The sequence below is a fragment of the Eretmochelys imbricata genome, chromosome 21, assembly GCF_965152235.1.
Source record: "Eretmochelys imbricata isolate rEreImb1 chromosome 21, rEreImb1.hap1, whole genome shotgun sequence".
NCBI classification, from domain to species: Eukaryota; Metazoa; Chordata; order Testudines; family Cheloniidae; genus Eretmochelys; species Eretmochelys imbricata.
This window is the reverse complement of record NC_135592.1, coordinates 18,897,592-18,913,115: the sequence shown is the minus strand read 5'-3', so window position 1 is coordinate 18,913,115 and position 15,524 is coordinate 18,897,592. Positions and strand designations below refer to the sequence as shown.

Genomic DNA, 15,524 nt, shown 5'->3' with positions numbered 1-15,524 from the left:
GTGGTTTTACAATATTAACTGGGAATATATATCTTTAGAACAAGGTTATATATCTTAATGTATCTTTTAAAACTTTGCCATTAATTTTCTTAGAGTGTGTTTCTGGAATGTGAGGGGACTTAATGAACCTTAAGAGAATTAAAATCTTGAGAGCAAAATTATACCACTTTGCTTTAGTGCAGGAAACTCACTTAGTAGAAAAAGAAGCTGATAGAATGAATATGATGTGGTTAAGTGTAGAGTATCATCCATCACTGAATTCTTTTAGAGGCACTTCCTTCTTAATTCATAAAAGTATAACTTTCCACTTTACGTAGTCTTGGTCTGATCCTGAAGGAAGACATATATCCTTTCTGAAGGCTGTTTCAACTCAAAAAGGTTAATTCTAGGAAGCATTTAAAATCTAAGTGGAGGTAATTCTGAATTCTTCAAAGATATTGAAAATATGATTTCTAATAAAAAAGATATTCCTGTAAAACTGGGAGGTGATTGGAATACTATACTAGACACACATCTGGACAAATCCAATTACAAGAGAGACAGCTGTCAAAATGCAATAGGCTAACCCTCATTATTAATGAATGAATGAATTTGATTTAAAAGATATGTGGACACTGAGACACCCCAAGGAGCATGATATTTCAATACAGTACATTCATCTTCCTCCAGAGTTACCTTTTTTCTTGGGTCTTCAGAACTGACTCCAGCATGACTAGAAGCAACTATTTTTAATATACTCATTTTGGATCATGTTCCAATTATACTTACCATAGATGGTAGTTCTACTTTATTAAATTCTCAGTCGAAGCTGAACACTGTGCTGCTAATAGCTGCAAACTTCGTTGCACAGTTGATTCAGTCATCTCTAACTTCATATGAGAAAATAAACAATCTGTAACCTCAGCTATGAACGCTACTGTAAGGGGTGAATGCATAAAGTGGGCCTCCCAAAAGAAGATAGAAGGACAAGTTATTCGACTCTTTAGCCAAGGAAATAGATGATTTGGAGAGAATGCACAAGACTGACCCAAATAATGAAAACCTACATTCTCTAATCAACTCGAAATATAGATATAATGAATGCTTATCCAGCCAAATCGAATTTACAGTCACAGGATCAAACAAAGATATTCTGAACGGGGAGATAAAGCAGGTAAACTACTTGGCAGAAGACTTATGAGGAAACTAGCCAGCAACAACATTTCTTCCTTCTTTCTTGAACTAATAGATATAGATACAAATAATCAATTTAAGCAATTCTATCAAGCTTCATATAAATCAGACGACCGAGCTGACCCTAACAAATTTAATCATTTCGTTGAAGACCAGCCTTTTAATATCCTAACTTCAGAACAAGTGTTTTTTGGACAAACATTTGTCAACACAAAGACTCTAACACACTACTGAAAATATGAATTCTGGTAATGCCTCTGGGATGGACAGCTTTCCAAAATATTTCTACAAAACATTTTGTAATCAGTTATCTTCTATTCTTTCAAGGGTCTTCAATTAAACATTCCCAAAACCATGGCTTGTAATATGAGAACTGTTTTAATTATTTTAATATTAAAGAACAAAGATGGTTGCAACTATGGTGACTTTTAACTCATATCTGTTGAGCACAGATTGCAAAATAATTGGAAAAATTGTAGTGACACAACTGAGTACCATCATCCCATCAGTTACACACACAAGATCAGGTTGATTTAATTAAAAGAAGATTGTTTGCTCATAATACAAGAAAAATTGCTCATTTGATCCAGCAAGTTCAGATATCAAATATTTCCTCCATAGCCTTATCTCTAGATGCAAAGAAGGCCTTTGATAGGGTGGAATTACCTTATATGATGACTTGCCTAAAAAAAATTGGATTTGGATCAATATTCCCAAATTGGATTAGTATATTATACAACTTTCCCCTCCCTTTACTATCAACTAAAGGAATATCCCCCCTGCATTTCAGCTAGAAACAGGGACATGACAGGGCTGTCCCCTCTCACCCTCCTTTTTAATCTATTTCTTGAACCACTGCCAATGTACACATGCCAGCTCTCAACCACTGAATTAAAACCACTGAAGGTGTGACCATAAACACAGAAGAATTTATATGCTGATGACATTTTTGTACTATTGACGTATCCATTGTCATCAATTCTATCATAATTGAGTACAGTTGGCATTTTTTTGGAAAAGATCTCTGGTTTTCAGATTAACTTCTATAAATCACAAGCAATGGCTGCATCCAAAAGACCAGATCCTTCTTAGTTTCAGCACCTTCCTTTTCAAATATGCAATGAAATCGATTACTTAAGTGGATTGCACCCTCAGCAAGTTTGCAGATGACACTAAACTGGGAGGAGAGGTAGATACGCTGGAGGGTAGGGGATAGGATACAGAGGGACATAGACAAATTAGAGGATTGGGCCAAAAGAAATCTGATGAGGTTCAACAAGGACAAGTGCAAAGTCCTGCACTTAGGACGGAAGAATCCAATGCACTGCTACAGACTAGGGACTGAGTGGCTAAGCAACAGTTCTGCAGAATAGGACCTAGGGGTTTCAGCAGACGAGCAGCTGGATATGAGTCAATAGTGTGCCCTTGTTGCCAAGAAGGCCAACGGCATTTGGGGCTGTATAAGTAGGAGCATTGCCAGTAGATCGAGGGATGTGATCATTCCCTTCTATTCGGCATTGGTGAGGCCTCATCTGGAGTACTGTGTCCAGTTTTGGGCCCCACACTACAAGAAGGATGTGGAAAAATTGGAAAGAGTCCCGTGAAGGGCAACAAAAATGATTAGGGGGCTGGAGCACATGACTTATGAGGAAAGGCTGTGGGAACTGGGATTATTTAGTCTGCAAAAGAGAAGAATGAGGGGGGATTTGATAGCTGCTTTCAACTACTTGAAAGGGGGTTCCAAAGAGGATGGCTCTAGACTGTTCTCAGTGGTAGCAGATGACAGAACAAGGAGTAATGGTCTCAAGTTGCAGTGGGGGAGGTTTAGGTTGGATATTAGGAAAAACTTTTTCACTAGGAGGATGGTGAAGCACTGGAATGCGTTACCTAGGGAGGTGGTAGAATCTCCTTCCTTAGCGGTTTTTAAGGCCCAGCTTGACAAAGCCCTGTCTGGGATGATTTAGTTGGGGATTGGTCCTGCTTTGAGCAGGGGGTTGGACTAAATGACCTCCTGAGGTCCCTTCCAACCCTGATACTCTATGATTCTAAGATTTGTCCCAAAATTGTTTTTTATAAAAATGGACAATTTATTTTTAAAAGTTTCTGAGGATGTAGAGATGGCATCTCCTTCCTCTGTTCTTACTTGGGAGAACAGAAGTAGCCAAAATGAATATCTGCCCAAGATTAATTTATATCATTAGCCTATTGTCTTTCAAAGTCTCTCCTATGCTCCTTGCTTGAGTAAATAGGTGTATCATGGAATTTATATGGAATAAAAAAAAAAAACAGTCTCATTTGTCACACATGACCCTTAAAAAATGCTGGACAACTGGAGGTACTGATTTTCCAGATTTGTATCTATATTACCTAGTGTTCCAAATGTATCTTATTGTAAGCTGGTTCCCCTCCAGTGGCTCAGTATACATACTGACTTGGTTTGAGATTGAAAAAAGCTTAGCTATGCCATTTGATTCCCTCTCTTCTTTTTTATACCTCAAGAGGCTACCCATACCCTTAAAGAAAAATCCAATCTTGGCATCTATGTGGGGTATACTACAATATGTTAAGATGATTATAGCATCTGATCTTACTAATTCTCCTCTCATACCACTATGGGATAACCTGTGCCTCAGGATCAAGGCCAGTTCCAGGTTTAAGACAATTTGGATAGAAAAAGGATTAACAAACATTAAAGATATAACACAAGCTGCTAGACTGGCCTCCTTCAATTAAATGTGTAACAAATAACAGCTACTGCTGTTTCACAATTCCTTCTTTCAGTGACTATGCTCAAGTATACATGCACAAATAGGAGACAACTGGTCTGTTTAACTTTCTCTTCTCTAGAAGAACATGTTGAGAAATATGGAAACAACAGTCATTTTTTAGGAATGACTTATAGGTGGCTTAATGCTTTTCAGCACCCTCTCAATTTCAGTTTAAAAGAAAATGGAAAAAAGAACTTAGTTTTACTGTCTCAACAGAAACCTGGGAGGATGTTTGGTTTAATGTTAAAGACACTTCAAGTTCTTTATCCTTGTGATTCTTCCAGAAGAAGATATTAAACAGGTACTACTGGACTCCAGAGCGTTTGTTTAAGACTAGATTGAATCTCCAGCACTCAATGTTCATTGCCAAACAGCCACATGCCACCTTTTTCACATCTTTTATATCTGTCAAAAAATGCATGTGTTCTGGAACACTATAACCAGTGCCTCTCAAAATCTTAACAAGGAGTCTGGTGGCACCTTAAAGACTGACAGATTTATTTGGGCATAAGCTTTCATGCCCATATAAATCTGTCAGTCTTTAAGGTGCCACCGGACTCCTTGTTGTTTTTGGGGATACAGACTAACATGGCTACCCCCTGATACTTCTCAAAATCTTTGTGTCACGATTTTCTCTTCTCCAAGCGTGAGTATTTTAGGGGTCTGGATGAGTTGGAATTACACTTAACATTAAGAAATGGATTGCAAACTATTCTAGTGGCCAAAAGAGTATTTTGAGAAAATGGAACTCTGCAATTCTTCCCTCATACACAGACTGACTGAGTGAGCTCTCCACTACTGCATTAATGGAAAAAATTACTCTAACAGAAACACATGGAAAAAAATACAAGGATGCCTGGTCATACATGAAACTCTTTCATACAATCACAATTTGTATTAATCCCAGATACCTGTAAACTATATTCTCACTTATTTATCTATTGAGCCACTTTTAATGCCCTGTATTACTTTTACGGGTTCTGTTTTTTGCATGTTTTTTCAGGTTTTGCAAATAATGAACATTTTGCTTTATTATTTTATGTTATTTCTGCTTCGTGTATAGATTTATATATGTTTTCTTTTGCTATATACATATATTTCACATAAAAACAATAAAGTTAAAAAAAAAGAAAGGGACAAAGGAAGTCTGAGGACTTCCAGTAATACTAAGACAGCTACATCACAGTTTTCTGAATAACCTTCCCTTAAAAAGGCTAGGGCATTAAGTGGTTAGGAAAGATTATTTGGACCTGGACTTAACCAGCACTAGACAAATGGGCAGCCCAATGGTAATTCTGTGCTCACAAACGCGAAGTAATGAACATTGGAAGGAATTATTTAGACTACTCACATATGCCCTACTCCTGGGATTTAAATCAATGTAACCAAAAATGTCCCAGGTATCACCATAAACAACGCAATGGCAGTCACGGCTCAATGGCAGCAGTGATCAAAAAAGGAAACAAGATGTTTGTATGGATCAGTAACGACAGAAAACAGTACTGAAAATATTATAATGCCATTCTATAGATCATTGGTACGTCCCCATCTGGAATGCTGCCTTCAGTACTGGTCATCCTATCTTAAAAAGGATACAACCTACAGAAAACCCAGGGGATTCTGCGACAGAAGATAAAAATTCTTAGAGGGATGGAAAGATGTTGAAAAGATCAAGACAAGTTACTTTAAAGACACGACTCAGAGGGTACATTACAAAGGTACACAGAATGATTAATGTTATAGAGATTTATATTCCTCTTTATCCTTTTTCAAATACAAGAACAAGACGACATTTACGGAATTGAAAACTGATCAAAGGAAATACCCTTGAACACAACACATAATCAATCTGTGGAAATCACTGCCAAGATATCATTGAGACCAAGAGCTCAACAGGATTTTTAAAAGGGTTGAGGATTTATATGGATAATTAGAACCACCACAGTGAGAGGAGAATAAAAGGAGGTAACCCTTCACAAATTTCTGACTGGTGGGAGTTAGGGAGAAACTACTCATAAGGGCTGCTTATCCCACAGTATCCACTACAGAATTCTTGCATCTTCCTCTGAGTCAGAGACAACATACTACTAGACGAGATGCACAGCTGGTCTGATCTGGTATGGCAATTCTTATGTTCCTAGCACTCAAATAGGGTGTTGCCAATCTTTATTAATAATGGTGCTTCATTTTACCCATCAGGAGGTTCAAATAAGAGCTCCCAGCCCTAACTCACCTAGCAGGTCTAAAATCTCAGTGAGACTGGCTGAAACCCAACCTGAAAATGTCACCTTTGTTGCTGTGCTGTCAGAATGTGGGCAGTCTTGTGCACACTGTAGATCAAAATCTCCTCCATGTGAGAGACATTTGACTGTTTCCATGTAAAGGCAGCTGTAGTCAGTGTGAGACTCCCAACCAGAACAGCTCTGCTGACTGATGCTGCAGGCTATATGGTTCCATTTCGCTATAAAGTAAGTTTTACTTTGCACTTGAGATAACTAGGTCATAAGGTTTGTTGTAAAAAACCATGGGGTTGCATGTGCCTCTGAGTTCTCAGAATATAGACTCTGTGCAATGCTGACAGTCATAGGTGTGAACCACAGGTTTCAGCTTTAAATTGCCCTGAGATTCTCAGAAAGTGGAGTTGATAGGGTTAGTGGTAGTGGTGCATAAGTGCTATTTACTGGTGTGCTACTTACTGGTCAGTTTAATTTCCAAATGAAATACAGAGAGCATATACCAGAGGAATGGGTGTACATATTTGGAGAAGAGGTGCATCTACTAGAGTTCAGTTCAACGCACATGGCCTGATGTCAGGTCACTCTGCCTTCTCCAGTCAGAGCCACCTGCACATGCAGCTAGCACAAGTCCTTAACTGGGAGGACAATCTATCATTCCATAAAGCACGTCCCTTGAATTAATTGAAGGGACAACAGCGTCTAAAACCCTGCTACCCAGCACCAAGGAGCTGGTGAACAGCAACTGGACATCACAAAAGCAACCACCTTTTCAGACACACACAGGAAATGGTGAAGCTAACAGTACAACACAGGCGTGTAGCTCTGGTCTGCTGGAAACAGACCTTTACTGCCCTTAACTAGAAGAGATCCAAGAATCATAGAACTGTTAGGCTGGAAAGGACCTCAAGAGGTCACCTAGTCCATCCCCCCATGCGGAGGTGGCTAGTGTATAAACGTAAGCTGCCTGGCCACTGTATTTCTACTGCAGGTCTGTCCACACTCTCCAGCATGAGAGTCAAATACATTACCCCCAAAAGCCGAGGGGCTCCAAATCAATGCTTGTGAGTAGATTCTCTGGCCTCTTCTGCTCCCATTGAACCGCTCAGACAGTGGCCATTGGAGTAGAAATGATCCACAAGCCCCTGCTGAGTGCAGCTGCTTAGCCGCTCCCCCAGCTGGCCATTTGCTACATCCCGGGGAAGGGAGACTAGTTTTAGTTGCTACATTATCTGCTTTGCTACTAGTAATCCCCAGCAGGCACAGAGCCAGCATATTCAGCTCCTATGCCTCCCTCCCCACAGTTCCTCTGGCACAGGGGTAATGTCAGGGTGCAGAGGGGCAGGTTGAGTGTAAGCATGGGGTAGTGGCTGGTGTATGCAGTGCTGCAGCTATTGTATGGTTTCTTGGGGACCCTTGACAGTTGATGCAAGTTAGATCATGGAACTCCTGTTGTTGGTTCTCAGCTTTCCCTCCTGGCCTGCCCTGGGTGCTGTCTGGGGTAAATAAGCTGTCCTTTATGGGTGTTCACCTAAGCAAAGCCTTCTGAGTGCCTGCCCTGTTCACCTAGGCTCCCCCAGACCAGTAGCAGTGTATGCAACGAAGCCAGAGCTACTCTCTCTTCCCCTTTGATGCAGCAGGTGGCCAGAGAGGGCAGCTGCAGTAGGAGTGGGACATCGGCTGCTCACAATAAATCTTTGGGGTTGCATGAGCCGCAGTGGGAGGTCCTTTTCAGAGATTATAAAGCTAGAAGGGCCCATTGTGCTCATGTGTAGAACACAAGCCATAGGATTTCCCTGAATTAATTCCTGTTTGAACTACGGCAGATCTTTTAGAGGATCCATACACCTTTCTGTAGTGACTACGGCTGATGAAAATACTTCAGTTACCAAAAAAAAAAAAAAAAAAAAGTCACAGGATGTAGCTGGAAGCATACCTTCAATGGCCACAGGTTGGACACCCCTTTTCCAGTGCTTCCTTTTGCTTCATTTCCCTCAAGCTAAAACAAAGTGATTCCTGCCATGCAGGCAGAAGATCTTAGCTATTTACTAATACATTATTTCAGAAAGGCTTGACTGGAGAGGGTTAATAGATTTTAAAAGTCAGAAGGGGCCATTATGACTATCTTAGTCTGGCCTCTTTCAAAACGCTGTCCCGAGAATTTCACGCAGTGCTTCCCGTATCCAGCCCAATACGGTAGTTGAAAAACAGCTTATATTTTAGAAAGACACCCAATGTAGATTTAAAGACTCCAAGTGACAGAAAATCTATAGAAGGCCTTTGTATTCTGGGCCAATTATCAATTAACTGTTATCATTGTGCATTTTATTCCCAATTTAATTATTGCTGATTTCAACTTCCAGCCACTGGATTGTGTTACAATGATAAAGCCCTTTGAATATGTTTCACTAAATGTTGTGTTTCATAATAATAATGATCCTTTTATATTTTACAAAACAAAAGCAATAGGCCAGATTCTGAACTCATTGCCCGCAGTGATTTCAATTTTACATTGGTACGGCTGAGACCAGCTTCTGCCCCAAATACACAGATGTAAGCCATGCAGCTCTATAGGAGAGCAATAGTTCAGATTTTTATGCTCTTCACAGGTCTTCTGCTTTATTGTGTTGACATTCTGAGCAGCTCAGTATAGAGGGATTCAGCTGTAAAGTGCAGCACTTTGAGGAACAAATGAAAGAGATTTGGAAGTGTTTTATATGTCTGAACCCAGCTCTGCACATTGCTTGTCTGATATGTGATTGGCTAATGATTCTATGATGTCAAGAAGGAGCGGCTGACTGAGGGATCGCAGGTTTGGCAACTTGGAGACCTTCAGGGAAAACAAAAACAAACAGAAAAACACACAAAAAAGAAAAAAATTAAAACCATATTTTAAATATCACTGTTTAATCCCAACAGACCCATAGTAGACATATACAGGTTAGTGAAATCCAGTGATATTCCATTGTGTGGATATTGTCATGTTACTAGTAAAATGACAAGCACACAGAACCAAGATGCAAAGTTCCATGAAAATCACTACAACTGTGGTTTCTATGTAAAATAATAATTCTCCTTCCTTGTCTTCTGGTTTTAGACGACCTTTGCTGTGGGGTGGAGTTGAAGGTATGTCAGGAAATCTGACACGAGAATGACAATAATTATTCATAATAATGATTCCATAATTAATATACAAGATGCAAACTAGTGTAGGCTAAAACATATCTTAGCCCTTAACTAGCTTTGAAATTCATGCCGTTTGTATTTCTGCTGACATTCAGATCCACTGGAACTGGTAGCTCAGGATTTGTGCAAATAATCTATCTACTCTAAAGAAGTACTTGTGGCACCTTAGAGACTAACAAATTTATTTGAGCATAATAAATATTCCTGAGCTACAATTCACTTCATTGGATGCATGCAGTGAGATGAATTGAGCTGTAGCTCACGAAAGCTTATGCTCAAATAAATTTGTTAGTCTCTAAGGTGCCACAAGTACTGCTTTTCTTTTTGCGGAAATGGACTAACATGGCTGCTACTCTGAAATCTATCTACTTTGTTATGGTGTGCCCTGAGAAGTAGCTCAAAGTACTGCTCTATTTAGTGCACATAATATTTTTGCCTGGATCTTTCAAGCAGTTAAAGAATGCCATGAGAACTAATAATCAACATGTGCACTGAAGGTCTTAGCTAATCAACTGCTCTATAATAATGTTTATTTTCTGACAGCATCAGACTGAACGGAGAATTCACACAAACCCAAGTTTTCTCTGAAGAGTCATTTTCTGACCTTGAGAAACATCCGTATTTTACCTCATATTTTAGCCCAATCAATGGAGAATATTTGGATATCTTTTTTAAATTACTTAATAATATTTCCTCCTATCTTTGTAGGTCCAGTGTCTGTAGTGAAGAAAAAAAGGCATTTTGTGCCTCTAGTATAAGAGTGAAATGAAGCAGATGAATCAGGCCACTTCTGGAAAGAAATCAGTACACAGAGTTATCTGTCTAAAATAAGGGGGAGTAGACAATGTGCAGGGGATGGAGGGGTAGATTCCATTAACATTAGTGGGAATTAGGCACCTGCACTGAAGAGCATATTGCATTGAGATAGGATTAAGACCAAGGGCAAAGACACAGAATTATTGCAGAGTATAAACAAAAAAGATTTTTATTAGGCATTTGTATAAACCTAACACACACTGGGAGACCAATGTATAACCTTGCCCAAAGTATTACAACAATATAGTCAGCTCTCCAGTTAATATTCTTCTCTGATATTCTGAATAGGGAACAGCAACCTTTAACGAGTCAACAGAGCTGAAGGAGACTGTAATGGCCGCACGTTCATATAGTGCTGGGCAAAAAGTTACATACCAAAATCTCCAAAACACAACATAAACATTACAGCATTTGGATTTCTTGAAAGCTGCAGGTATTCTCCTACCCTAGCACTCAGTCTTTCAATGATAATTTGATGAGCCTGTCCCTAGAATCACAGTTTTTAAATTACAAAACCAGAGTTAAAAGAAAAAAATTAGCAACGACAGAAATTTAACAAAATGTCAGAGCCTCAAACATTTTCTGAAATGTTGCATTTTGTTCATTTTTCTGGCCACAGTGCAACATTGCACTCAACATTAGTTTCAAGTTGTTACTGATCAGGTCTACCACAAGGAAGTCAAAACTAGAGCCCTGCAAATCTGCGGATATCTGCTTTATATCCACTTTATATTCGCGGACTATGTTCGCAGATTGTGCATCAGATGCAGATGCAAATTTTGTATCTGCGCAGGGCTCTAGTCAAGACCATGACACTGTATTAAAATAATACAATTTGCACAGCAGTAAATGCAGCCGGACACTCTATGACTGCCAGAGCCCATCTGTATAATCTCATTTCCAAATGGAAATGCAGAATATGGAATGCTGAATCCATTAGGTTAATTCTAGCATAGATTACATCTTTCCAGATTCTTCAGTATTTCTGTATTCTTTTCAGAGATTGTACATTTTAAATATTACTTGTATGCAGTGGTCAATTGTGTCATTTTTGTCTTTTGTTTTTACCTGATGTAGTTCAGTTTTTTGAATGGAAAGAATGTAAAGATGATAGAAACAAACAACCTCCCCCTTATTTTGGGCCTGACAGTACCTAGGTAGGTGTGCAAGCGAGGTGCGCTTAGTGGACAGAAGGGACAGCCCAAGTGTTATGGTGCCAGACTCACGTTCAGCTCCCTGTTTGGCTACAGATCAATATGTGACTGTGGGTAAGTCCCTCAGGGCCAGATTTCCAAAGACATTTACGTACCTAAAGATGCATGTAGACATCTAGAGCTAGAGAGCCACAAAGGGACTTCGGTGCCTCACTGCCATTCTAGGGGCTTAAATAAAATATGCGAGTGCCGTTGAGTTTCTTAACCCTCTACTCAGCTGCTGGCCAAAGTCCATAGCTACCTACGTTTTTGCTAATAAAATTCCCTAGCTGCCTAAGTTTCTGCCAATGGCATTTTCAAAAGCACCTAAATCGATTTGGTGCCATTCACTTCAATGGGAGCTAGACGTGTAACACGCTCAGGCACATCTGAAAATCCCATTCAGTGTCTATCTGCACCTTGGGCACCTAAATACCTTTATATATCTGGTCCTTAGTCTCTTGGGGACAGATTGACAAAGGGACTTTTAGGCACACTGCCTCCCAGTAGAATTCTTAGTCTTGAGTCAGGCGCCCAGGCTCACTATACAATGCCTGGGGAGAGATATAGCTGAGCAAGGAGCCTTGCTAAGCTAGTCAGCAGAAAAAGCCGAGGCAGTTAAATGCCTAGCTCTGGGCTCGAGGCGGGTGCCTAGCTGCATTTGGGATTCTCAGCTGTGAACCCTCTCTTGCAGCCAGGTGTCTTAGCTAGGCAAACCCCTTCTCAGGAAAAAGGAGCAAGAGAAACTAACCATAGCTGCCCACTGGCTGTGGCACTCAGCCCTGATGCAGGAGACCAGTTTTCAAACTGCCCTTATGCTTGATTCAGAGCAGGTTTGTGAACTTGATTTTCCCACATGCCAGGTGAGGTTATTCTGGGATAATTGTGCTACAGCCTCTCCCATTGGAATAAATATAAATAATGAAATATAAATTGGAACAGGGATTGTCCCAGGTCAGTGCCTTAGCCACTGAGCTACAGTCAAGCTCTTCCCTGCTCTTTCTGCTCCAACGAATAGTTAATTATTTAATACAAAGTGGAACAGCTTTAACAGGAGACACTAAGCAAGCTCCATCCAAGAGCAGGCAATACCTGAATGATTACGACACGCCCCTTGCATGTGTGGGGCCTGGATTCAAGTCCCTGATCAAAATCAGGCAGCGCAACGATTTGAAAACAAGTCTTCTCTATCCCAACTGAGTGCTCCTGTCATAAATATAAAGGGAAGGGTAATCACCTTTCTGTATACAGTGCTATAAAATCCCTCCTGGCCAGAGGCAAAGTCCTTTTACCTGTAAAGGATTAAGAAGCTCAGGTAACCTGGCTGGCACCTGACCCAAAATGACCAATGAGGGGACAAGATACTTTCAAATTTGGGGGGAGGAAAGGCTTTTGTCTGTCTGTGTGATATCTTTGCTGGGAACAGATCAAGGATGCAAGCCCTCCAACTCCTGTAAAAGTTAGTAAGTAATCTAGCTAGAAAATGCGCTAGGTTTTCTCTGTTTTGGCTTGTGAAATTCGCTGTGCTGGAGAAAATGTGTATTCCTGTTTTTGTGTCTTTTTGTAGCTTAAGGTTTTGCCTAGAGGGATTCTTTATGTTTTGAATCTGATTACCTTGTAAAGTATTTACCATCCTGATTTTACAGAGGTGATTCTTTTACCTTTTCTTTAAATAAAATTCTTCTTCTAAGAACCTGATTGATTTTTCATTGTTTTTAAGATCCAAGGGTTTGGGTTTGTGTTCACCTGTACCAGTTGGTGAGGATATTATCATCAAGCCTTCCCCAGGAAAGGGGGTGTAGGGCTTGGGGGAATAGGACTCCAAGTGGTCCTTTCCCTGCTCTTTGTCTAAATCACTTGGTGGTGGCAGCATACTGTTCAAGGACAAGGCGGAAATTGTGCCTTGGGAAAGTTTTTAACTTAAGTTGGTAGAAATAAGCTTAGGGTGTCTTTCATGCGGGTCCCCACATCTGTACCCTAGAGTTCAGAGTTGGGAAGGAACCCTGACAACTCCCAATTCTCGGCATTGGGTACATGCCCCCAGAGTTACAAATGTCCTTTGTGCAGCTTAGACATGCTCAGAGCCTGCCTACCAGATTGGAGAACGCCTCATTTGTGAATCCACCAGGGTTTAAGTGTGAGAGAGGGCTCTGAGCAGCTTGGTGATTTCAGTGGTTTTGTGCATGCCTTCTGGCAGAAACTTAAGTGCCTTCAGTGTTAGGAAGTAGCTGAGTCGGGGTTGATGATCTCACTGGTACCTAAAAGTTGGACGTTGCCATCTGTAGTGGGAGTTACATGTTTAATTCCCTTTGTGGATCTAGCTCTCTGTGCCCTAGTTTCCCATCTATGAACTGGAGTTTACAGTGCTTCCTTACCTTGGGAATGTTGTGAGGATAAATACAGTAAGGACTGTTAGGAGCTCAGATACTAACATGACAGGAGCCATATAAATATGCCAGATTAGACATGTTGGCATTTTTTGGTCTGCGAGAGACAGTGGGAATTGCAGCCTATGATGTACATGGTTTGCAATGTCTCATGTGACTGAATAGTCCAATCTGAGATTTGCATAATCTTTGGCAGTTATTGCAAATGTCTGTATCTTGGTTGGGAACTGCTTGCTTCCTAAAGGCTCTTTTCTCTTCAAGCTGTAGGAGCCAGCTTCTGTCATGGACTTTGATACCCTGATGGAGACGATGGAGCCACGTGTTACCATCACTTGCCAAGACTTCTCACTGGCCAGGATCAATTCCAAACTCCTTAATATCTTGCTTGCACGTGTCTTTATAGCGAAGCTTGGGACATCCTCTTGTTCTTGTTCCCTCCAACAGCTCCCCGTATAGCATGTCCTTGGGTATGCGTCCATTTTCCAACCTACTCAGATGGCCCAACCAGCACAATTGTCTTTGCTTGAGCAGGGCTGTTATACTTGGTAACTTTGCCCTTTGAAGAACCTCTGCATTGGAGACTTTATCTTGCCATTTGGTGTTGAGTATGCGGCGTAAACAGTGGAGGTGGAAACTGTTTAACCTTTTCTCCTGATGAGCATAAGTTGTCCATGTTTCCCCACCATACATGAGCGTGCTGAGGATGCAGGCTTAGTACACTAGCATTTTGGTCTTGATGGTAAGCTTTGAGTTGTTTCATGCTCTTTTAGTTAGTCTGCTAAAGGTGGTGGCTGCCTTTCCAATGTGAACATTTAGTTCTTCATCCAGTGAGAGGTTGGTGGTCACTGTAGAACCTAAATAGCTGAACTTTTGGACTACTTCTAGCTGATTTGCATTTAAGGTAATTGTAGGATCCTGTGGAACCCCCTGTCCTAATACAACTGTTTTCTTGATGCTGATAGTGAGAGCAAATGCCTGACAGGCACTTGAAAGGAGGTCCATGAATCCTCGTAGTAGATCTTCACTGTGGGCTATGAGGGCATCATCATCAGTGAATAAAAATTCCTTGATTAGCACCTTTTTGACTTTGGTCTTCGACAAGTCGGGACAGGTGGAAGAGTTTGGCATCTGATCTTGTGTGGAGATACACTCCATCTTTCATGTCCTTAAACACGCCATTCAAGAGTACCGAGAAGAAGATTCCAAAGAGTGTAGGGGCAAGAACGCATCCTTGCTTCACTCTGCTTTTCACCTCAAAAATGTCCAAAGTGGACCCTTCAAACTGGACAGCTGCTCTCATGTTGTTGTGGAATGAACGTATAAGACTTAACAGGTGCGCATCCTATCATTTCTAGGATTGCAAATAGACCTACTCTGCTGCCTGTGTTGAATGCTTTGGTTAGGTCCACAAAGGTGATGTACAATGGTCGGTTTTGCTCTCTGAAGAGAAAATATCATGTCTACAGTTGATCTTCCATCCCTGAATCCACACTGTGATTCAGGGTAGACACAATTTGCCAGCTGTTGTAGGCACACTAAGATGACTTTTGTGAAAGCTTTTCCTGCTACACTTAGTAGCGAGATACCTCTGTTGCACCACCCTTTTCACCTTTATTTTTATACAAAGTGATGATTTTTGTGTCGCGCATCTCTTGTGGTACCTCACCCTTTTTTCAGCATTTAAGTAGCAGCTGATGAAGATACGGTAATAGGCTGTCTTTCCCAGACTTGAGGATTTCCGCTGGGATGCCATCTTTTCCAGGAGCC

At 40.7% G+C, this 15,524-nt stretch overlaps 1 protein-coding gene across 7 annotated transcripts in view; it reads right to left on the bottom strand.

Moving 5' to 3' along the window:
* LZTR1 (leucine zipper like post translational regulator 1) overlaps positions 1–15,524 on the bottom strand; it is a 317,240-nt gene that overhangs the window by 28,276 nt on the left and 273,440 nt on the right. For 3 of the 7 annotated variants that reach the window (XM_077839228.1, XM_077839231.1, XM_077839235.1), the window contains one exon: positions 8,479–9,005. The exons of 3 other annotated variants lie outside the window; for them this stretch is intronic. In XM_077839228.1, the coding sequence (XP_077695354.1) occupies positions 8,889–9,005 (117 nt within the window). In that variant the 3' untranslated portion in view covers positions 8,479–8,888. Of the gene's footprint in view, positions 1–8,478; positions 9,006–15,524 lie in introns of those variants that run through there. One more of the 7 variants, XM_077839236.1, reaches the window with a different exon arrangement.